This window comes from Oncorhynchus masou, chromosome 8, assembly GCF_036934945.1.
Source record: "Oncorhynchus masou masou isolate Uvic2021 chromosome 8, UVic_Omas_1.1, whole genome shotgun sequence".
NCBI lineage: Eukaryota > Metazoa > Chordata > Actinopteri > Salmoniformes > Salmonidae > Oncorhynchus > Oncorhynchus masou.
Window position 1 is genome coordinate 37457962 of NC_088219.1, and position 24090 is coordinate 37482051.

Below are 24090 nucleotides of genomic sequence, written 5' to 3' on the forward strand. Positions count from 1 at the left end.
GGTTAACAGTCATTCAAGTTCTTACTAGCTGTGTTTATCCACCGAAAAATGACATGAGGGGAAAAAGTCACACACACGCTATGACTGACTTGTGATCATTGCCCTTGCTTCGTTACATTAGTCAGTTTTAGTCCAAAATATTGAGTCATTGTAACTGAAACAGTGCATCCCGAATAGAGGCAGCAAACAATGTACCAGGCCAATTGTGATTTGCAACCTGATAGCAATATTTTTGGAGTACCAAGAAATGTATTGCTGAATTATATTAATCATGCATTGAACTGCATCCATCTATTCTGCCAACAATGTCTTCGTTTACGTCATGGAACGTTGACTCAAATATAACCTATTTTTAAAACCTCTTATAAAGATGGCTGTGTAGCATAAACTGGGAATTTGATATTATGATTGTGTGTTTGTTATCATATCTGCAATGTAATTAAATCGCTGTCAGTTCCACTTTAACGAGTTGTTTCTGTTGTTACCGTAACTCTACACAAAATTAATAAGGGTCAAACTTTGACGTTTTGAGAAACTTTGAAATGTCTTGTTGTGTATGCAAGCAAGCATGACATCAGCAAACTGCTCGCCTACGTGACGCCATAAACGCTGTATGCCAGGGTACAGTTGAAACCGGGATTCATCCATGAAGAGCACACTTCTCCAGCATGCCAGTGGCCATCAAAGGTAAGCATTTGCCCACTGAGGTAGGTTAGAACACAGAACTGCAGTAAGGTCAAGACCCTGGTGAGGATGACGAGCACTCAGATGAGCTTCCCTGAGACGGTTTCTGACAGACAAATGCTTTGGATGTGCAAACACAGTTTCAAAAGCTCACTAACAGGGATATAAACACATTTCTGCACAACATTTGAGAGAAATAAGCTTTCTGGGATCTTTTATTTCAGCTTGTGAAACATGGAACCAACACTTTATAAGTTGCATTTATATTTTTGTTCAATGTATATCCCCTCTTCCTTCCTTTCTTATTCCTTCTCAACTTTCCTTTCTGTTTGCTCTCTTCTACTATCTTCACCTCCTTATCTTGCCTGTTCTCCTCATACATAATAATGATATGAGGGGGTCTACATTTATTTAACCTTTATTTAACAAGGCAAGTCAGTTAAGAACAAATTCTTATTTTCAATGACGGCCTAGGAACAGTGGGTTAGCTGCCTGTTCAGGGGCAGAACGACAGATTTGTACCTTGTCAGTTCGGGGATTTGAACTTGCAACCTTCCGGTTACTAGTCCAACGCTCTAACCACTAGGCTACCCTGCCACCCTGACATATGGTACCCCTTTATATACTTCAAGAAATTCAGAGTTCACCCCGTCAATTATGATGGCTGTAATAGTGTTATGCCCGTTATGCCTGTAATAATGATGTCCGTTATGTCACCATGTGATTCAGTCACACCCATTTTTCAAGATGGCGGCAAGCATGTCTTTTTTTCTCTGATCATTGTTTGTAGCTGAATTTTTGTTTCACATAACTGTGAACACTTTGGACAATAGTGCATACTGACTTTTAAGGAGACATACAAAACAGGTCTGCTGAAACTTTTGAGACCTACTTCGATTTACCTGGGCTACTCTGCACTGGGGCATTTTTCTGAGCAGACACCTTCCTACTGCTTTATTCATCCTTCCACTTGACATTGTGCCTTGGGTGGTTTTGAATTTCTACCAAACAAACTCCACTTTGTTTAGTATACTTGGATTTACTATTTTTCTTACTCTTCCACCACCCGGTATAGCGCTTGCCTCCCTCCCGGCTTCTACATACCCTCCAAGGTGCTTCTTTCTTGGCTAGCATACTGGTAACATGGCCTCCGCTGCGTTGTTGTTTTGATGGGCCCCAGCATTTAATCGCATTGAATAAGTCACTGCTCTCTCCTTGCTGTTGTTAGGCTGGTGAGTTTGTGCCTTGGGTGTATTTATATGCTGGGTCCTAGTAATGGCTGGGTTCTAGTCTGTTGTAGGGCTCTGGTTTGTTGCCTACAACTGTGGTGATCCTACAAACTGTTTGATTTCATCTAACTAACTATCAATCTGTGTGGATTGACATTTAGCTGATTCCTCACCAACCTATTTTATTTGTGTGAATTTTAAAATACTTTTTGAAATAACTAATTTCTTCGAAATAGCTTCTAACACTCAAACCAGAGCCATCGTGGGTGACTGAAAGACGAACGAGGTCAGTTGCGGTAATGCACCTAATTTATGAAAGTTGCCAATCGCAATATAAAGTCAAGAAAAGAAAAGGCATAGGAGGAGAGATAACTAGAAAATATTTGTTTGACCGTTTTATGTGTGGATTAATTGTTGGAGTAGAGGACCTTGTGCATTTCAGGTAAAATAACAACTCAATGTTTATATCTCAGGACAAATTAGCTAGCAACAGCACGCTAGCTAAATAGGACAAAATAGCTAGCAAGTGCAAGCTAACTAGCTAAAACGCCATAAAATGTTTAATGCTTTTCGTGCGATGGCGCACGATGGCACACGCGAGGAGCCGGTTTGGGTTCCGTGTAATCCTATTCACAATGATATTGGGCGCAGTGGAAACTTGCTGTATGATCAGAGAATTGATTGTCAAAGCTTTTCTTTTAGGTTATTTACAGAAAATAAGTACTGAATGCTTGCTAGCAATAGACAACAGGAGATTTAGATCCTGGTCTGCTTTAAGTGTGCAGCGCCCATCATTGTCAACTCAACATTTGGTTATTTAACATGCTTATCAGGAAGTATTCCAAAAGTATGGAATTTGGCTCTTGTGCTGCCGCTCCACAAGGGATAGTAGTTATCTCAATAATTATCTTAACAGTGATCCGTGTCTAGCTAGATCTCTTCAAACCTTGCTAAATGTACAACTTTACTATTTTTTTCTGAGAAATGCATTTTGAATGTAAACCAATCAGGGTTTAGGCCTGGGCATAACACTATTACAGCCGTTGTGATTGATGGGGTTAACTCTGAATTTCTTGAAGTACATAAAAGGTGTACCCTGTGTCGATATTGGGACCTGTTTTCTTCACTATTTATATCAACACCATTAGTCAATCTACTAATAATATGCATATATTAGCAACTGGGACTGAGTAGCAGGCAGTTTACTCTGGGCATGCTTTTCATCCAAACGTGAAAATGCTGCCCCCTATCCCAAACAGGTTAAAAATCTACAGTAGATGAGCTGGTTAAGGAGCTAAGATTTAAAGTTGGCTTTTCCTACAGAAACAGATCATGCCTTTCTCTAAGCAGGTGGAAGCTGATTATTCAGTCAACCTCTTCGTCGGTTCTTGAGTATGGTGACATTATTTATCAGAGTGCAGCTGCTACAGCTCTTAAACCTTTGGATGCCATGTACCCTTCGTTTTGTTACAGGTGACAGCTTTGATACGCATCACTACATTCTGTATCAAAAGGTTGGCAGGACTTCGCTAAAGCCTGATAGATTTCTACATAACTCCCTTTTTATTTACAAGGCCCTACTTCAAAAAACTTTTTCATCTCAAGCTGCATTTGAAATATAGACACATGAGTTGCCTAACCCGTTCACAGGATGGATTAACTCTTGAGGTTCGTAGGGTCTCCACCGAGCTAGGTAAATCTGCTTTTAGTTTAATTGCACTGTATTGCTGGAAGAAAAAAAATGAAAGTACATTTAGTTTTGATGTTCTGGTGCCGTTTGGGCAATTTAATGTATTTATTGGGACATATTTGTGGAGGATTGTAACTGTTTTTCTGGGTGATTTGTGATGTTTTATGTGTTTCCTTCACATTACTGTTTTTGTATTTTCATGTGTGTAATATGTGACTCGTTTCAGGAAACTAGGCACATGTCGCACATCACTATTTCACCAGAGAGAAATGTGAACATAAAAAAATTGTTTTTAATCAAAAGCCTAATCAAAAGCCTAATTAGTTTAGCCACAGAAAAAGGTAGGAACCTTCCCGCTAGCAATGATTGCCGTAGATAATGGATAGGCTGGACATGCCAGAAGATGAGTTTAGATTGGTCTGCCATGTAGCATGCTTCTGTCTATAACGTGAGCTGCTCAGTATGTGTTGATAGTCCTTTCTTCCATGCCATTTTTGGAAGATATAACGTAAGCCATCAAGAACTACAAAGGTTTAGCTACTTTTCTTAACAACATTGATGTCCTGAATTTAGCAGGCGGTAAGGACAGATTAGTTGGAAAAAGTTATGGGTGTGAACTGGAGTGACTTGACACAATGCTGGCCAAACAAGATGTAGCTATAAACAAAATGTTTCTTATTTTGTCATTTTCATTGCAAGTTTTTTTTATTTTTTTTTTAACCTTTATTTAACTAGGCAAGTCAGTAAAGAAAAAATTCTTATTTTAAATGATGGCCTAGGAACAGTGGGATAACTGCCTTGTTCAGGGGCCAAACAACAGATCTGTGTCTTGTCAGCTCAGGGATTTGATCTAACAACCTTTTTGGTTACTAGGCCAAAGCTCTAACCACTAGGCTACGCTGCCGCCTCAGAGTACTGTTGGCTTGCTAGCTAGCTAGCTAATGTTACGCGTATGATCTGTGTGGTAATATTATTTGAATCAGAAAACCATTTTCATTGCTAGTTATCCTAATACTACAGCTATGACAATGTTTGCATTGGTAGTGGGATGAGTTGCGATTATGCAGGTTCTAAACAAAAGACTCCACTTCGCCAGATGATTACATGACCCATCAAGTTAGCCAGGTGTGTCTGGGGGTGATTACGGTCATCTATTGTATTTCATGAACATGTGTACATGTCTCGACAATAGTGTGTACATGTCTCGATAATGTGTACATGTCTCGACAACCCATCCACTTAGCAATATGTGGGTGGTTTTAGCATTTCCTGTGTATCGGGTAAGTGCCATCTAATAACTATAAAATGTTTGGAAAATGTTTCTAAAATATTTCTATCTGGACACATTCTGTTTTTGATATTGCTATTATGCAAGTAACCAATTCAGTGTACCGTTTACACCTTTTATGTGCGTGTGACATATAAACATAGATTAGATTTGATATAGTGTGTGTTTACCAGAGACGGTATTGTGAAGAACATATGACCTGCACCACAGTCAGATTAGGATATAGGCCAAGGACTAGATTGAGTGTATTTTTACCTGGAGTTTTTCCTTATTGTAGGCTACTACTTTTGTCTTGAAATCTTTGGTTGTTTACTACACTACTCACTCTGTTTAGCACATGGCCTCACATGTGAATCCTTAAAGTGATGCGTGGGGCTAAGGCTTAAGAGGGTGTGAAAGATGCTCAACGAGTGTAGACAAAGAAGAGCTCTCCAGTAGGTGTACCAAAATATTCAAGGGTCATTTTCTCAAAAGTTAATCAACTTTCAAAGCAGAATCACTTTAACATTGTTCCTCAACTGCAGTGAATGATATACCATTTTCTAGTCTCTATCCAATGTAAAAAACTATTTCTAAGTTTACTACACACACATAAGTATATATGTATATCTGCATACACACACACTAAATTACCAAAAGTATGTGGACACCTGCTCGTCAAACATTTCATTCCAATATCATGGGCAATAATATGGAGTTGGTCCCCCTTTGCTGTAATAACAGCCTCCACTCTTCCAGGAAGGCTTTCCCCTAGATGTTGGAACCTTTCTGCAATTACTTGCTTCCATTCAGCTACAAGAGCATTCGTGAGGTCGTTCACTGATGTTGGGCGATTAGGCCTGGCTCACAGTCGGCGTTCCAATTCATCCCAAAGGTGTTCGATGGGGTTGAGGTCAGGGCTCTGTGTAGGCCAGTCAAGTTCTTCCATATCGATCTCGACAACCATTTCTGTATGGACCTCACTCTTTGCATGGGGACGTTGAAATACTGAAACAGGAAAGGGCCTTTCCCAAACTGTTGCTACAAAGTTAGAAGCACAGAATCGTCTAGAATGTCATTTTATGCTGAATTGTTAAGATTTCCCTTCACTGGACTGCTATAGGATGAAGCATGATTCATCACTTCAGAGAAGGTGTTTCCACTGCTCCAGAGTCCAATGGCAGTGAGCTTTACACCACTCCATATGACGCGTGGCTTTGCTTTTTCAGTATCTTAGGCTTGTGTGCGGCTGCTCGGCCATGGAAACCCATTTACATGAATCTCCCGATAAACAGCTCTTGTGCTGACGTTGCTTCCAGAGGCAATTTTAAACTCGGTAGTGAGTGTTGCAACTGAGAACAGACGATTTTAACGAGCAATTGTTGCTCCTCAACGTTTCCACTTCACAACAACACTTACAGTTGACTGGGAAGCTCTAGTAGGGCAGATATTTGACAAACTGACTTGTTGGAAAGGTGGCATCCTATGACAGTGCCACGTTGACAGTCATTGAGCTCTTTAGTAGGACGATTCTACTGCCAATGTTTGTCTATGGAGATTGCATGACTGTGTGCTTGATTTTATACACCTGTCAGAAACCGGTGTAACTGAAACAGCCAAATCCACTAGTTTGAAGGGATGTCCACATACTTTTGTATATATAGATTATTTGTGTGTGTGTGTGTGTGTGTGTGTGTGTGTGTGTGTGTGTGTGTGTGTGTGTGTGTGTGTGTGTGTGTGTGTGTGTGTGTGTGTGTGTGTGTGTGTGTGTGTGTGTGTGTGTGTGTAGATAGTATATTTATGTCGGATATACAGGGCACATTTCAATAATTGTCTTCCCGCTTAAAATAAAGGTTGAATAAAAATAAAATGTGTAGGATTATATTATAGGGTTGTCTTGCACTCGTCCCAACACTGGCCAACAGGAAAAACATCACATCAGCTCTCTTCTGAGAAATATTTATGCATAAACACAACTGCACACACATACATACACACTTTCTCTCCCTCTCTTTCACACACATATTTGCATCAGAGCTGTCTATATTGATGCGTCTCAGTGTTTTGGATAAAGAAGTGTGTTCGTTGGTGATTGTCTCTCCGCTGTCTCCTCAAATGTCCTTTGTCACGCACACACATGCACACACACCCCCTCTTTCTCTCCCTGTCACGCTTAGCCTTTCCCTCCAATCGATTGGTAACAGTCTTGTCTAAGACATCCTTTAATGTTCCACTCTTCTTTCTTCCTCTTTCTTCTGCACATGCTATTTAACACTCCTCTATATCATACTCTTATCTTCCCCTCTCTCCCTCCCAATCTGTCTCTCTCTACCTCTGCATCCTTCTCCCACTCTTGTTGCCTCATCCCTCCCTCTCTCCCTCCCAATCTGTCTCTACCTCTGCATCCTTCTCCCACTCTTGTTGCCTCCTCCCTCTCTCTTTCACTCTCTCCCTTTGTCTTTCAGCTCTTTCTCTCTCTCTCTCTCTTTGTCTTTCAGCTCTTTCTCTCTCCTGTCTTCCCGTCCGTCTTTCCCCTCTCTCCTCTCTCTCTCTCTCTCTCTCTCTCGCTGTCTCTTTGTCAGTTGCCGATCTCTGCATGGTGAGTGGATAGTGTACTATCTAGGGTTGAGTGGGCATCTTCACATGAGGTCATTATAAATCCAATCAGACTGATAGGATCCTTTTATCTCTGTCTGTAGCTCATCACCTCACTCTAAACAACACACACACACACACACACACACACACACACACACAAGTACATACACTCACACACACCGGCTTGCACGTACACATATACAAACACACACATTGCGCTGTTGGAATCTTCTAACATTTAAAGGGGCAATCTGCACTTGCTATATACATTTTTAGACACTTAAAGGGACATTTCATCCTGGCTCTGCCACTGCATACTATGTTATTAAAGTTTTTGTCATAGACATCAAAATGATCCACACCATGCATAATTAGGTTTGTTTTTCACTAACGTTTGTCATCATGCCCGTGTGGTGTTCTGTGCTAATTACAAACAAGCACAAAAAGGAGTTATCTTTCACCGTTCTACATACCGGAGATTAACCACGATGCTGCCAGTGGCTTGCAGCGATGAAGAAGGATGCTTACAAAAATGATCAGAGGGATTTGCAGGCTGAACTGACTGGGAATACACTTTGACGCCAGCTGAGAAGTGATGCGATACCATCGTTTTTCCCCCTTCACAACAAAATTGAATATTCTCGATTAGAGGTAACCTAATGTTAGCTAGCTAGCTACAGTGTTGGGTTGAACTCTGAAAGCCATCAGTTTATCATATAGCTATCTTTTAGATACACACTGTCAATCAATTTAGCCTACCCAGACAGCAAAACACTTTCCCTACTGTTTGACCAAGGCTATAAATTCCTACCACCAACAGAGTTTTCTGTTTTAAGATGTGATTTGCATCTCTGGCGGGGAGCCCCCACTCGTAGGACAGCTATAAACCCTTGGCAGGCTGATTTTGAATTGCTGCCATTTAGCCTCCACTCAGAGGACAGACATAAGCCTTCGGCCAGCCATCTAGCCATGAGTGAATTTGAAAGACAATAGCAAGGAATTTCTGTAATCTCAAATTGGGCCTGCCACCTTCCAGCTAACCACAGCCAGCCAGAGGCTGCAAGCAGTTTTTTGTTGTTTCTATAAATACCTTACAGTTGTTGTCATTTTAATTTGATTCGATTTATTTGCCAAATGTAAAAACACAATACAACCACACATCTGGACATAGTGCATTTAAAAACAGAGGATACCCTGAATAATTTTCAGTGTAAGTTAATTCATGATATATTGATTAAGCCCCAAAACAGCCTACATTTTGCCATTGATTTAATTACTATATATTCAAGGCAATACCAACTGTTCCTTTGTAGCCATAAAGGATTTTGCTTTGATAAGAGATGCCACTCCCTAAACTGCCTCACCCACTTGAATAAAACAGTTGATGAATTTCAAAGGCGGGTGGGCTGTGTGAGGGCATTAACGGCAGGAGCACTGCAGCCTATCGCGGGTACCACGAGAATGAGGCCATGGTCAGAAAATAGACAATTGAAATGTCCACGTTAGGTGTGCTACGCTAGCCAGTCTAATAGAGATCGATACAATTAGTGGGGTGGTTAAATTGTGTATTTTGCTGGAAGTGGTACAGAATCTGATTCCACCAGTATTTGCTTCCAACCCTTAGCTCTACACAATGTGAAGGTAATTTTAGCAAAAATATTTACAAGCTGATGGCTAAGATAGCTCAATTTACAGTAAGCATGACCAGTGGTGTCTATTCCTGGATGTCATTTTTTCCCCCAAAATGTAAATAAATAAATAAAAAAATACATAGAATTTTACCATTTGTCTCTCTTTATTTAATAATTTTCCTTCAATTCGCAAGTTGCTGAATGTATCTCACCGGTGGAAGCATCCAATCAAGCGAAACAGTGCCCCTCTGTCTCTATGTGTACAGTAGCTCATCTTTCTGATGCTATCTGGCCAAACAGAGTATTGACATCGTTGCTGCCCATAGAATTAAATGCAAGGGAAGCCAGCAAACATTTGGCCTCCCTTGATATTTTTTTGAATACAATAATAGCCAATCAGTGTTGAGCTAAACTGAGTAAGCTCAACTGTGAATGGTCCTGGCTCACCCCAAAAATTGGAAACGGAAGACGATTTGGCATCTCACCAATAACATAAAATCAAAATCATTGACAGAACTTGAAATGTAACATCTCGTTGTTGTTTGCTTCTTCATCATCTTTGTCAAATGGTTCAGATGTTGCACTGTCATACATGGATATTGTCCAATCCATAGTTGCTGCTTTCTATTATTTCAATGAAGTCTGCATTGCTAAAGTGTTTGGTATCCATAGCCATTTCATTGAGAGGATGTTAAGACTTTGAACTGTGACCAATAATTGTGGAGAATTAACTTAATATACCCACTTTTTACCCTCCTTTGCCAAAGTAATGTTATATGCATTAACATTTTTTGATATACTGTAGGGTAAAATCTGACTCATACTCACAATCCTGAAAGTAGAGAGGTCCACACTGTGTACAGTAGGTGGTGGCACCTCAGGATTGGTGTCCCCCCGCGGGACGGTTGAGCTAACGCAGGCTAATGTGATTAGCATGAGGTTGTAAGTAACAAGAACATTTCCCAGGACATAGGCATATCTGATATGGGCAGAACGCTTAAATTCTTGTTAATCTAACTGCACTGTCCAATTTACAGTAGCTATTACAGTGAAATAATACAATGCTATTGTTTGAGGAGAGTGAAAAGTTATGAACTTGAAAATGTATTAATAAACCAATTAGGTACATTTGGGCAGTCTTGATACAACATTTTGAACATAAATTCAATGGTTCATTGGATCAGTCTAAAACTTTGTACACTACTGCCATTTAGTGGCCAAAATCTAAATTGTGCCTTGAGTCTTATATTGACCTTTCTCTTGCATTTGAAAGATGATGGAATGCATGTCTTTTCTTCGTTTTATCTTCTACCATGTTTAATGTGTTATATTCTCCTATATTCATTTTACATTTCCACAAACTTCAAACTGTTTCTTTCAAATGGTATCAATAATATGCATATCCTTGCTTCAGGTGCTTGGATACAGGCAGTTAGATTTGGGTATGTCATTTTAGGCGGGAAAAAGGGTCTGATCTTATAATTATTAACCCCCACAGAAGAAGTTGAAGAGTCCAACATCAAAGCAGAATCACATTAGTGGAAACAAATTGTCATCAGGGCAAGCCTGGTTGTAGCTAGATAGTTTTTTAGCATTTTAGCATTTTAGCCAACCCTTATCATAATCTTTAACCTAATTCTCCTAACCTGCCATGTTAATTCTCCTAAACTGCTTCTATCCTTCTACGAAAAGTAACTTCTGCTAGTCAAAACCGTCAGATCTGCCCTGAGAGCAGTCTGAGTATCCACTGATGCCATACAGCAACCAACAGAAAGTTACCGTTCTCGGCTAGGAGCAAGAAGAATGGCGATTGTGAATTTTAGAGGAAAAAATGCACAGGCTTTTGGAACTAAAGAACATATGTAATTATTTGTAAACTCAGCAAAAAAATAAATGTGTCTTTTCCAGGACCCTGTCTTTCAAAGATAATTCGTTAAAATCCAAATAACTTCACAGATCTTCATTGTAAAGGGTTTAAACACTGTTTTCCATGCTTGTTCAATGAACCATAAACAATTAATGAGGCAATTAAGGTCACAGTTAGGACACTAAAGAAGCCTTTCTACTGACCGTGAAAACACCACAAGAAAGATGCCCAGGGTCTCTGCTCATCTGCGTGAACGTGCCTTTGGCATGCTGCAAGGAGGCATGAGGACTGCAGATGTGGCCAGGGCAATAAATTGCAATGTCCATACTGCGAGACGCCTAAGACAGCGCAACAGGGAGACAGGATGGACAACTGATCATCCTCGCAGTGGCAGACCACGTGTAACAACACCTGCACAGGATCGGTACATCCGAACATCACACCTGCGGGACAGGTACAGGATGGCAACAACAACAACTGAGTTATACCAGGAACGCACAATCCCTCCATCAGTGCTCAGACTGTCTGCAATAGGCTAAGAGAGGCTGGACTGAGGGCTTGTAGGCCTGTTGTAAGGCAGGTCCTCATACAACAGCAACAACGTCGACAGGTCCTCAACACACAACAATAACGTCGCCAGGTCCTCAACACACAACAGCAACAGCGTCGCCAATGGGCACAAACCCATCAGTGCTGGACCAGACAGGACTGGCAAAAAGTGCTCTTCACTGTCAAGTCACAGTTTTGTCTCACCAGGGATGATGGTCGGATTCACGTTTATCATCGAAGGAATGAACGTTTCACCGAGGCCTGTACTCTGGAACGGGATCGATTTGAAGGTGGAGGGACTGTCAAGGACTGGGGCGGTGTGTCACAGCATCAATGGACTGAGCTTGTTGTCGTTGCAGGCAATCGCAATGCTGTGTGTAACAGGGAAGACATCCTCCTCCTTCATGTGATCCCCTTCCTGCAGGCTCATCCTGACATGACCCTCCAGCATGACATGACTCTCTCAAATGTTCTTTCTGTGTACTTTCTGTGTATACGATCCATTCGGGGAACAACCCAGGATGCCACAGATGAGGTGATTCAGATTCAGGTCATCCGATGGTGGGAAAAGGCGGCGCACAAGGGATCCGCTGCAGTGAGGGTCAACATCAAGTCTCAGACCACCTGTCTCACAGCCAGCTTCTACACACAAGACTGTTCCAACAGCTGAATCCTGGACTACGACACACTTACCATTTATTCATATTCTGTACACATTCAAATACAATTTGTCTACCGGACCAATGAAATTGTTATGTCACCTTACTGCACGAGTATTGTTTATATGCTGCTACGGTACTGTACCTTCGGTCACTCACTATGCACATGGGCAAACAATGTCCGTACTACTGTCTATCCCTGTAGGCTATTTAAAAAAATGAATATTTTTTGTAGTTCTTATTTTCTTTTATCTGCATGCCTCTTGTACTTGATTTAGTTGAGTCTTTTAACTTTTCTTTTGTATGTTATGCTGTATATTGACTATGTCACTTATTTGATTACTTTGTCGCTTTTTTCGCCATTGAATTGTGTGAGAAGCCTGCAAGTACATTTGATTTGTTGTTGTTTTGTTGTCACCAGTGGATCCACGTGACCAGGACTTTGTGTTCTGATATGTTTTACACAATCATTTCCAGTACTTTTCCAAAAAACATTTTCAAATGGCCATAGCATCCAATGAATCATAAATAATAAAAATCAACAAATATATTTTACGTAAATAAGTGGCGACAGGGAGTTGCATCTGTTGTGTCGCCGGTCGGGAGAAGGGTGGGTGAAAGGCGGGTAGGTTGTGTGAGGGGAAAACGCCATGTTAACAGCAAGAGCACGGCAGCCTATCGCGGGTGCCCCATGAATGAGGCGATGGGCAAAAAGCTGTCGCATGGCACTTGATCATTCTGGAAGGATGCCGGCCTCCCGAGTGATCATTGCTAACTAGGTATGCCATGGTAGCTACCAGTTTCAGGTTCTTTTTTGAGGAACATATCAAGAGTGTTTCAAGGACAGCTTTGATGCAGAAAAATGAATCCATGCTTTTGTTACTTCGAGGTTAGACTACTGCAATGCTCTACTTTCCGGCTACCCGGATAAAGCACTAAATAAACTTCAGACTAGAACTAGAACCAAAAAATGTGATCATATTACTCCAGTGCTAGCCTCCCTACACTGGCTTCCTGTTAAGGCAAGGGCTGATTTCAAGGTTTTACTGCTAGCCTACAAAGCATTACATGGGCTTGCTCCTACCTATCTTTCCGATTTGGTCCTGCCGTACATACCTACACATACGCTACGGTCACAAGACGTAGGCCTCCTAATTGTCCCTAGAATTTCTAAGCAAACAGCTGGAGGCAGGGCTTTCTCCTATAGAGCTCCATTTTTATGGAATGGTCTGCCTACCCATGTGAGAGACGCAGACTCGGTCTCAACCTTTAAGTCTTTACTGAAGACTCATCTCTTCAGTGGGTCATATGATTGAGTGTAGTCTGGCCCAGGAGTGTGAAGGTTCTGGAGCAACGAACCGTCCTTGCTATCTCTGCCTGGCCGGTTCCCCTCTTTCCACTGGGATTCTCTGCCTCTAACCCTATTACAGGGGCTGAGTCATTGGCTTACTGGTGCTCTTCCATGCCGTCCCTAGGAGGGGTGCGTCACTTCAGTGGGTTGAGTCACTGATGTGATCATCCTGTATGGGTTGGCCCCCCCCCATGGGTTGTGCCGTGGCGGAGATCTTTGTGGGCTATATTCGGCCTTGTCTCAGGATGGTAAGTTGGTGGTTGAAGATTTCCCTCTAGTGGTGTGGGGGTTGTGCTTTGGTAAAGTGGGTGGGATAATATCCTGCCTATTTGGCCCTGTCCGGGGGTATCATCGGATGGGGCCACAGTGTCTCCTGACCCCTCCTGTCTCAGCCTCCAGTATTTATGCTGCAGTAGTTTATGTGTCCGGGGGCTAGGGTCAGTCTATTATATCTGGAGTACTTCTCCTGTCTTATCCGGTGTCCTGTGTGAATTTAAGTTTGCTCTCTATAATTCTCTCTTTCTTTCTCTCTATCTTTCTTTCTCTCGGAGGACCTGAGCCCTAGGACCATGCCTCAGGACTACTTGACATGATGACTCCTTGCCCTCCCCAGTCCACCTGGCCATGGTGCTGCTCCATTTTCAGCTGTTCTGCGTGCGGCTATGGAACCCTGACCTGTTCACCGGACGTGCTACCTGTCCCAGACCTGCTGTTTTCAACTCTCTAGAGACAGCAGGATTGGTAGAGATACTCTTAATGATCGGCTATGAAAAGCCAACTGACATTTACTCCTGAGGTGCTGACTTGTTCCACCCTCGACAACTACTGTGATTATTGTTATTTGACCATGCTGGTTATTTATGAACATTTGAACATCTTGGCCATGTTCTGTTATAATCTCCACCCGGCACAACCAGAAGAGGACTGGCCACCCCTCATAGCCTGGTTCCTCTCTAGGTTTCTTCCTAGGTTTTGGCCTTTCTAGGGAGTTTTTCCTAGCCACCGTGCTTCTACACCTGCATTGCTTGCTGTTTGGGGTTTTAGGCTGGGTTTCTGTACAGCACAGCAGATATCAGCAGCTAAATTTGGTATCCATCAATTACACTCTTGTCTGGAAAACACTATGTTGCTAAAAAATAGAGTTGCCGATATAGCTAACTCACTCTCTGTGTGTTGGTAGCAATGATGAATGTGTATAAATAATCTTTGGTTGGTTAGTTAGTTGGTTCTCAGTTGGCTAGCAATCTTGCTGCCAGTTGTTGTTCTCCGGTGTCTAGCTAGCTAAAATTGTCCCTTTCCTAAGTTAGCTATGGCTGGAGATGGGGATTTGGACTTGTGGTTTCACTTAATTTTTCGTACTGGCCAACAATTATAACAGCGATTCTGATCCAAATCCTAAATTCATACATTGTGCCCCTGGCCTGAGTGGAAGGAAGTTCAAAATGTAGCTAAATGTAGTATGCTAATTTTAACTAGATTGTGTAACGGATGTGAAATGGCTAGCTAGTTAGCGGTGGTGCGCGCTAAATAGCGTTTCAATCGGTGACGTCACTTGCTCTGAGACCTTGAAGTAGACCGTTTTGGCAACAGGAAAGAGAGGAGGATGGCATTAGCGTTTCTCTACAAGTAGGGTGAGTCAACGTGTTTTTTGTACTTACACACACACACACACACACACACACATCAGTAACATGGACAGTCAAATATTTCTCCGGTGTTCTAAATCAATAATCGTTTAGTAGTCCAAAAATGTAAAACATTAACTTGATTGACCGTGCTGTAGGTCACGTAACTGTTTGTTTCATGCGATATGCTTTGTGGATTCCACTGGACAGAGGTTGCTCCCCGGTTTTGTGATGAAACAAAGGTGTGGGTGAATTTATTCTGCCACTGTGTCTTCTTATTGTCTCTGCCTTAGGCCCATATGTCATGACGGCAAGGCATATGAACTAACAGGTTACAGAGCATACAACGCAATTATCACAACACAGTTTGTAATATGGCTCATTTTTTCTGGCTTCCCCAGTGATTTGACCCACGCACTGCTACTGAGCATGACATAAAGATGAATTGGGTAATGTTTGTATGGGTTTGTGTTATGTGGTTAGAGGTAGTCTGAGGACCACAGAGTACCTTACAGACCACGTAATCAATTTAGGCTACCCCTTTTCTCTATTTACCTTTTGTCTTTGGAAAACTCGGGTTATCTGTAATCCTTCCACAGTGTCCTGCTGAAATGCACCACAAAGTAGCTGCATTTTGGGTACACGAGCACGAGGTACACTGAAAAGTATAAAATCAAGACTGCAACAGTAATTACACAACCACCTAATTTTTCTCCCTGAAGATTCTCAAAACACAACACAAAGACATTACTACAACAAAACCTTCCAAGACAAGAATGACCTGTCAAAGTCAATGAATGGGGGGGATCCTATCTTGCATCATACCTATAATTTTGCGAGATTTGAAATGCATCCAACTGATATCATCATTTAAAATGTCAACCCTCGTCAATTAAAATGATTTACATTTCCTGGTGTTACATGTTTGCTAACATTTACATTTAAGTCATTTAGCAGACGCTCTTATCCAGAGCGACTTACAAATTGGTGAATTCACCTTCTGACATCCAGTGGAACAGCCACTTTACAATAGTGCATCTAAATCATTAAGGGGGGTGGTGAGAAGGATTACTTATCTTATCCTAGGTATTCCTAACAAGTTACAAGTGTAAAAGCTTGGCACACAACAAGCACCAGGCTAACTAGCTAGCCAACGCCAGTCATGTGCTAACGTTGGCTGGTAAACTGTGATATTTCATAGTTTTGATGTCTTTACTATAATTCTACAATGTAGAAAATAGGAAATATAAAGAAAAAACATGGAAGGATTAGGTGTGTCCAAATTTGACTGGTACTGTATGTGTGAAACACATCTCACTGACTTGGACATGATTAAAAAACAGAGTCTCCAGGGTGAAATTCCCCTTTAAATGAATCATATCTATCCATTGATTCTGGAAGAATATAACTTATAGATGCCTCATGAGCTTAGTTGAACAGTCGTACCCCGTCAGAACCCAAACTATATTTGTTTTACTCCATTGTTTGTAAAACAGTGTGAATGTGAACACACTTTGTAGCCTCAAAACATGTTTACAACTATAATTGTGATATGATTGATGGTCAGTCCTTGCTCTGACCATGAATTTGAAAGTGGTTAAATTTCTTCAGCCCCATCCCTCAGCTATTTACTAAATCAGTGGCAGGGTGTCTGCTTTGTTATTGTTTGAACTGCAGATTGCCGCTTTAAGGGCTCAATGCAATCTGTAGCTCTGAAGATCCTCCTTGTAGCGCGACTGACAATTATAGGCAATGCCCCCGCAGTTGCAAAGACTGCATTCCCAGCATATGTCAGTTCAATCGAAGCGTACGTTTACATTTTAACGTGGATCTTCCGCGATACGGATTGAATCCAGCCCTAAATGCTCAGGAGTCTGTGTGAAATACCGAAACAGAGAGAGAGTTCAAATGAAGTATGATCAATCGTCAGATAGAGTGTTTATCTTTGATGAACTGAGAGGGAATACACAAATTATATAAAATATAAACACGCTCTCTTCCACATATACCAAGAAATGGTGGAATGTGTGTGTGTGGTGGATGTAATTTCTTCTATAGTGAAGCTCGTATGTCTCCTAGAGAAGCTGCAGATAACTTCTCAGTGCTTTAAATAATGAGAAATGTGAACTGGTGCAAAAGGAAATTGGAAAGAAAATAGCTTTTCATGCAGGGATGGAGGATAGCTTCAGTTACACACACACACACACACACACACATACACACACACACACACACACACAGGAAATTGCTTCTGTTCATTCATCTCAATCAACAGGGGAGATTTGTATTCTAAGTAGCCCCTCCGTATCAGAAACAGGCCGACATACACCAACCCTGTTACCTTAACAGACATAGCAACAAGGTATCATGGTCTAACTTCAGTATTCAACATTTGTCCAAGGTGGGGATAAATGGCAAATTTCGATTGTTAAGTTTAGGCATTCATTCTGACTGGTTAAGATAAGGGTTAAGGCTTGGGATAGTTTTTAAAACAGAACAAATCAAATCTAGAGCCTAACACTGAGATTGAACCCAGGGTTGGGTTGAATGGGGAAGTTGAATGCATTCAGTTATCCAACTGACTAGGTTATCCCCCTTTCCCTTTCCTTTCCTTGGAGCCAGAGTGTGCAGTTAAAGGCCTTCCTCTATCCCCATCCACAATGCCCTAGCAAGCCAGGAGCCTACTAATTGGTAATAGGTGCTCAGGTTGCCCCTAGTGGACAGTACTGAAGGCATCTCCCAACGTCCTGGGGGACTGGGCAAACGTTGAATACTGAAGTCGATCTGGTGTGACCTGCCTGGACACACACATCCAGTGGTACCTGAGATGATGGAGGCGTGTCTTAACTCTTCTTCGTGGAGCTCATAGGGCGACAGCTCATAGAAGTCCTCCCCTGGAACACAAACAAACATGAGTGAGTGTGAGAGAGCGAGCGCGTGTGTGTGATACACAGAAACAGAGGTATTAGGAGCTTTTTAGCATTGGGATGGAACCCAGGACAGCAGCCATTAAACCGTTCTTAAAACATAAAATCAAAACGCATATACCATTTCATTTTCAATTCCAGCAACAATGTTGCCTTACTTTTAACAGTTGACTACACATTATCAAGCATTCACACTAGACCTGACAAAGCACATTAAATTCTGCTGGTGACTCACTACTTTGATGTTTGTGCGTGTGCGTGTGTGTGTGGGTTTGTGTGTGTGTGTGTGTGTGTGTGTGCATGTGTGCGTGTACGTGTGTAGGGGTATGGTACCTTAGAGGTTTAGTGAAGCAGGTGACAAGGCTCCATGTTTATTTATGAGGCTCTGAAGCAATGTTTCTGTATGTAAGACTGATTCCACCTGCAGTTACACATAGTTACTGACTCAACCTCCCCCTCCCCTCTCCTCCCATCTCTTTTCTACTCCATCAAATCCTTATCCTCTCCTATCCTATCTTCTCTATCATCCCCTCACCTTTGTCCTCCACCTCTTCCTCTCCTACAACCCTCCCCTCTCACCTGACCGGCATGTGTGTGGTCAGCTTTATTGCAATCCTCCAACCTCACCTTGCCAATTCCTTCAAGGCTCAGCTCACCAATGCCATTGCTCATCAGAGAGCTAATCCACCAACCCTTGGCCTCTTCCTCATTGCTACACTCCATTCCAAAACACACACACACACACACCCCTGAGGAGACTTCATTGAGGGGGCGTTCAGATTACAGGTGGGTAATTTATGTAAAGTCGCTGTTTCGCTTCCAACACACTACCTCTGATTACATGTATGAGTCTCTCTCCCTCTATTTCTCTGTGCTCATAAATATTGCTCAGGAGAGAGCTGATATTATTAGCTGACCACCTGCCTGGCTAACATCAAAACGCTCAGTCAAAACCCGTCATGATGACAGGAAGTGGGTAACGAAAACACAATGCCAATCTGGCCCTATAGTTATGGACACACTATAAACATCGACATCACAATTGTTATGAGTTTAGCCTCCGCCACATCCGTGGGTATTACATTCCTGGTCTACGCATTTATACGTCTCCAAGTCAATGTTATTTTCAGTTCAGGTCTACATTAGCTGAATGTAAGTTCAATTCTAGTTCAAATTAACTCAATGTTAGTTCAAAGTTAAAATGCTTCACGTTACAGTGGCTCGGTTTGCTAGAGGAAGAAATACACAATCCGCATGTGCGTGTCTTTGTGTGTGTGTGTGTGTGTGTGTTTGTGTGTGTGTGTGTTTGTGTGTGTGTGTGTGTGGGGGGGGGGGGGGGTTATTGCATGCGTGTTGTGGAGTAAGCTGAATTTGAGGAGTGAGAAACTGCTTTAGCTGCATTCTCTCTCAAGCCCTCCTCTCATCTTTCACTCCTCCTCCTCATCCCCTTTTTAATTATTACTGAGGGAGAGGAGGGGGGGATTTACATTTGTTTGGTTTATCCTGTAATGAGTGAAACAGTAAACTGCCTCAACAACCTGAACACTGATCCACGCAGACCTAGCAGAATTGAGAATAATTACTTTTAATTACCCTACTCTGTCTGTGTGTGCATGTGTGTTCCTGTGTGTGTGTGTGTGCCGGTGTATGTGTGTGTGTGTGAGTGGGACACACTAATGAGCGAGCTGTGAGTTCTTCTCTTGCATATGTAGTTCATTTATTTTTCACAAGGGTCTTTCTGCTCTAGTTCAGTTGCATACTTAGCACTAAATCACTGTTTCTCAATTCTCTCCTGAGGCACCACCACACAGTGCACAGTTTTGTTCTAGCCCTACACAGACTCTAAATCACCAGCGACACACACACATACATATGCATGTTCTAACACCCTATTTTTCTGCCTACTCGGTCTTTGGATTCGCTTAATCATTCATCTCATGAGTCACACAAGCTGTTTCTTTTTACTTGACTGTACGTGTGTGTGTGTGTGTGTTTCATGCCAGAAAATGAAGTGAGTAAACAGAGAACAACAGTGCCATTCCTCAGTGGAACAGCACTAAGCTCCCTCATTAGTCTGAATGGCAAATTAGTTATTTATTATCCCGAATGCTACGTACCCCAGTGATTAGCTTGTAGGCTAAATACCTGAGTCAATGCTAAATGAGTAATCCATTAGTCTGAATTATCCTTGTTGATGTGTTAGCCTGCATGCTAAATACCTGAGTCAATACTAGAAACCTGAGAGATTAGCTTGATTGCCAAATACCGGAGTGCCTGAATGCTACATGGAGGAGTCAGAGTGAAAGCTGATTTATTAGCTTGGATGCTAACTGTTGGCATCACTAGGCTGCTCTTCGTTCCCCAATGTGTTGCAGAGAACAATACCTGATGAATCCTGCTCTGCTGTGTTCCTTTCAGCCGTGTGTGTGTGTGTGTGTGTGTGTGTGTGTGTGTGTGTGTGTGTGTGTGTGTGTGTGTGTGTGTGTGTGTGTGTGTGTGTGTGTGTGTGTGTGTGTGTGTGTGTGTGTGTGTGTGTGTGTGTGTGTGTGTGTGTGTGTGTGTGTGTGTGTGTGTGTGATGGATAAGCCACAGTCCCGTCAGTTTAATAAGCACTTAACAAGAAGAACCGACAAACAAGGGCTGTGATTAACAGCCAATGATAGCCAACCCTGATTAACCGATCTGTTTGGGACTGGCTGCTGATAAAAAATATATATATATTTGTGACCATATCTTTTTCTTGTTGGGGAGAGGGGGAGGGGCTACAGGCACAATACACAAGTTTATATAATTTCATGGTTCACATCCACCAGTTGAGTGCCACTCAAAAAGAAGGAAAACTTTTTTTTTAAGTACACAAATACAAAGCATTGATCACCATGATCACCATAGCCTCCACCCCCCCCATTTCCCCAATGTGGGCGAGCAGTTTGCTGATGTCAACGTTGTGAACAGAGTTCCCCATAGTGGCGGTGGGGTTATGGTATAGGTAGGCATAAGCTACGGACAACGAACACAATTGCATTGTATTGACGGCAATTTGAATGCACAGAGACACCGTGACGAGATACTGAGGCCCATTGACGTGCCATTCATCTGCCACCATCACCTCCTGTTTCTGCATGATAATGCACAGCCCCATGTCTCAAGGATCTGCACACAATTCCTGGAAGCTGAAAGTGTCCCAGTTCTTCCATGGCCTGTGTACTCACCAGATATGTCATCCATTGAGCACATTTAGGATGCTCTGAATCGACGTTTACGACAGCGTGTTCCAGTTCCCACCAATATCCAGCAACTTCGCACAGCCATTGAAGAGGAGTGGGACGACATTCCACAGGCCACAATCAACAGCCTGATCAGCTCTATTCGAAGGAGATGTGTCACTGTGCATGAGGCAAATGGTGGTCACACCAGATACTGACTTGTTTTCTGATCCACGCCCCACCTTTTTTTAAAGATACAGTATGTGTGACCAACATCCTTCTCACCCCCCCCCCCCCTTAAATGATTTAGATGCACTATTGTAAAGTGGCTGTTCCACTGGATGTCAGAAGGTGAATTCACCAATTTGTAAGTCGCTCTGGATAAGAGCGTCTGCTAAATGACTTAAATGTAAATGTAATGTAAATGTATATGCATATCTGTATTCCCAGTCATGTGAAATCCATAGATTAAAAGGGCCTAATTTATTTCATATATTTAAATGGACTGATATCCTTGAATTAACTCATGTATGTTTGCGCTTGTATTTTTGTTCATCATAGGTAGTTTATTTGTATGTGTTCGGCTTTAGCTGAGAAGTGTATTTTTCCAGGCCTCAATTGTTTCTTGACTAGCACCATTCATTCTCGCTGTCGAAAATTCTAACGTTTTAACTTCTAGTAGAAACCTTATCCACCGGTAAATTGTTATTGGTAAATTCTAACGTTTTAACTTCTTGTAGAAACCTTATCCACCGGTAAAATCCACCGGTAAATTGGGATTGAGATTATTTCCATCTGATGATTTCCACCAAAATCATTTTTTTTTGCCACAGTTTCTGCCTCCCGGCAGTAATTGTCTCTCATTTATTGAGAGATTCAAGGAGCTATCATCGTTAAGTAACATAGAAGATGCATGAATATTTACATTCACGCACTTCAACATTTATTTTGTAACTTTGCCCCAGAAACATTTAACTGGAGGGCACTCATACATCATATGAAGGAATGTGCCTACCTGATTTAGGGGACACAGTGAACAGTGGGGCCAATTTCATCATGAAACGTTTCCTTTGTGTTAAACACAGGCTGTGATTTTTTTTATGCATAAGTTGATGGTTCAGATTTGGGGATGCCAATGTCATATTTTTCCATATTATGTTCCAGTTTGTAACGGTCATCGGTGGAAGAAGGTGAGGACCAAAGCTCAGCCTTGGTACTTGTTCATGTTATTTATTTATTTACACTGAACACTATCAAACAAAGAAACAAAAAGCACAACCGAAACAGCTCCGTCAGGTGCAAACCACACGACACCTGCCTCTGATTGAGAAACGCAGGCCAAACGCAAAACACAACATAGAAAAACTAACATAGACAACCCACTCAACTCACACCCTCACCATTCAAAAACAAAGACATTACAAAAGAACTAAAGTCAGGACGTGACACAGTTAAAGGGTTGTTCAGATTCATTAGATCTGTGGCCATACTTTTTTTTAAATGGCTAGCTCAGAAAATGAGCTTTCCCGAAAGTTATATGTTATAGAGATTAGTCCTTAAGGAAGCCCAGATAATTTATTTGCTGTATAAATGCCATCATTGGATAGTTTGGTAGTGGGGTTTCCCAGGAGACTCTATAGGCCGGCATAGCTGACCTAAGTTGCACAAATATAAAACGTCATGCCTGCCTCCGTCCTAGCCTTTTCCCAAATAAGTCTATATAACACACTGCCATTGTTAGAATCTTAATATCACAAACCGATCTGGAGCTATAACCAGTTTTATGAGGGTACGTCATTTAAAACAATGATTTTCTCCCTTTGCCCCTCCTTCTCCTGACAGTGGAATGTGGCGCGCCCAGTTGATAGTCACCCCGATAATTGCCTTGAAACTAAATTTAAACTATACCGAAACTAATTTCACACATAACAAAAGAATAAGTAAATTAAGTTAAAGTAGAATGGGGTAGAATGGGTGAGTTGATGAGTTTGTGGAAGGTAACGATGCATAATTATGGAATCACTAATTGTGAATGAAGAACAGGGCGAGCCATTCTATTGTATTGATCAATTCTAATTGTAATATCAAAATGATATGTACCCTATATGTCCACGAAATCCAAGCAGTTTGATCAGTCTACTTTGGCCTACTAGGAGTACACAGTGAGAGCTTTGCGTAATTTACAATGACAAGAAGACCAAGACGAATGGATGCACATGCTGTGTTAGCGCTGCTACAAGATCTGAACGAAAACGACTCAGATGGCAGGGAAGAAATTAATCATGACATCTCTGAGGATTCTTCTTCTAATTCTGAGCCTCAGCCTGACTAACCGACACCTCCGAGACCTAAGCGCAAAAAAGCCAGGACGATGCACAATGAGCAGGGGCCCACTGCCACCACCAAATGAAACGGTGAGACAGGAGAGAGGAAAGGACGGCACCGTTTAGATAGAACAAGCCGGTGACCATTCTACAGGCTGATTATCAGCACAAAATGTCATAACTGAAAGAGCAGGCCCTACCTCTCAAGCAAAAAAACAACATCAGCAATGCACTCGCCAGCTTTCATTGTTTAAGTGACATGGACATACTACAGAATTCCGGGACTGTACTGTGGCTTAGGCACACATGGAGACACTGTCTGGGATCCATCTGTTGATGAGCTGAAGCCTTCATTTCAATCCTGTATGTCCGTGGAGAATTTGGTCGAAAGAGCGTGTATATGGGGAGCTCGCATGGGATACTTTTCTTTGGAGAAACCATGTCACGGGATTGCTTCAGAGAGACCATGTGCTACCTCCATTT

The 24090-nt window shown here is 41.9% G+C and overlaps 1 protein-coding gene across 1 annotated transcript in view; it reads right to left on the minus strand.

Annotated features, from left to right (window-relative positions):
- LOC135543945 (GDNF family receptor alpha-2-like) overlaps nucleotides 1–24090 on the minus strand; it is a 66123-nt gene that overhangs the window by 17742 nt on the left and 24291 nt on the right. The window contains exon 3 of the mRNA XM_064971266.1: nucleotides 17973–18044. Coding sequence (XP_064827338.1) covers nucleotides 17973–18044 — 72 coding nt within the window. The remainder of the gene's footprint in view (nucleotides 1–17972; nucleotides 18045–24090) is intronic.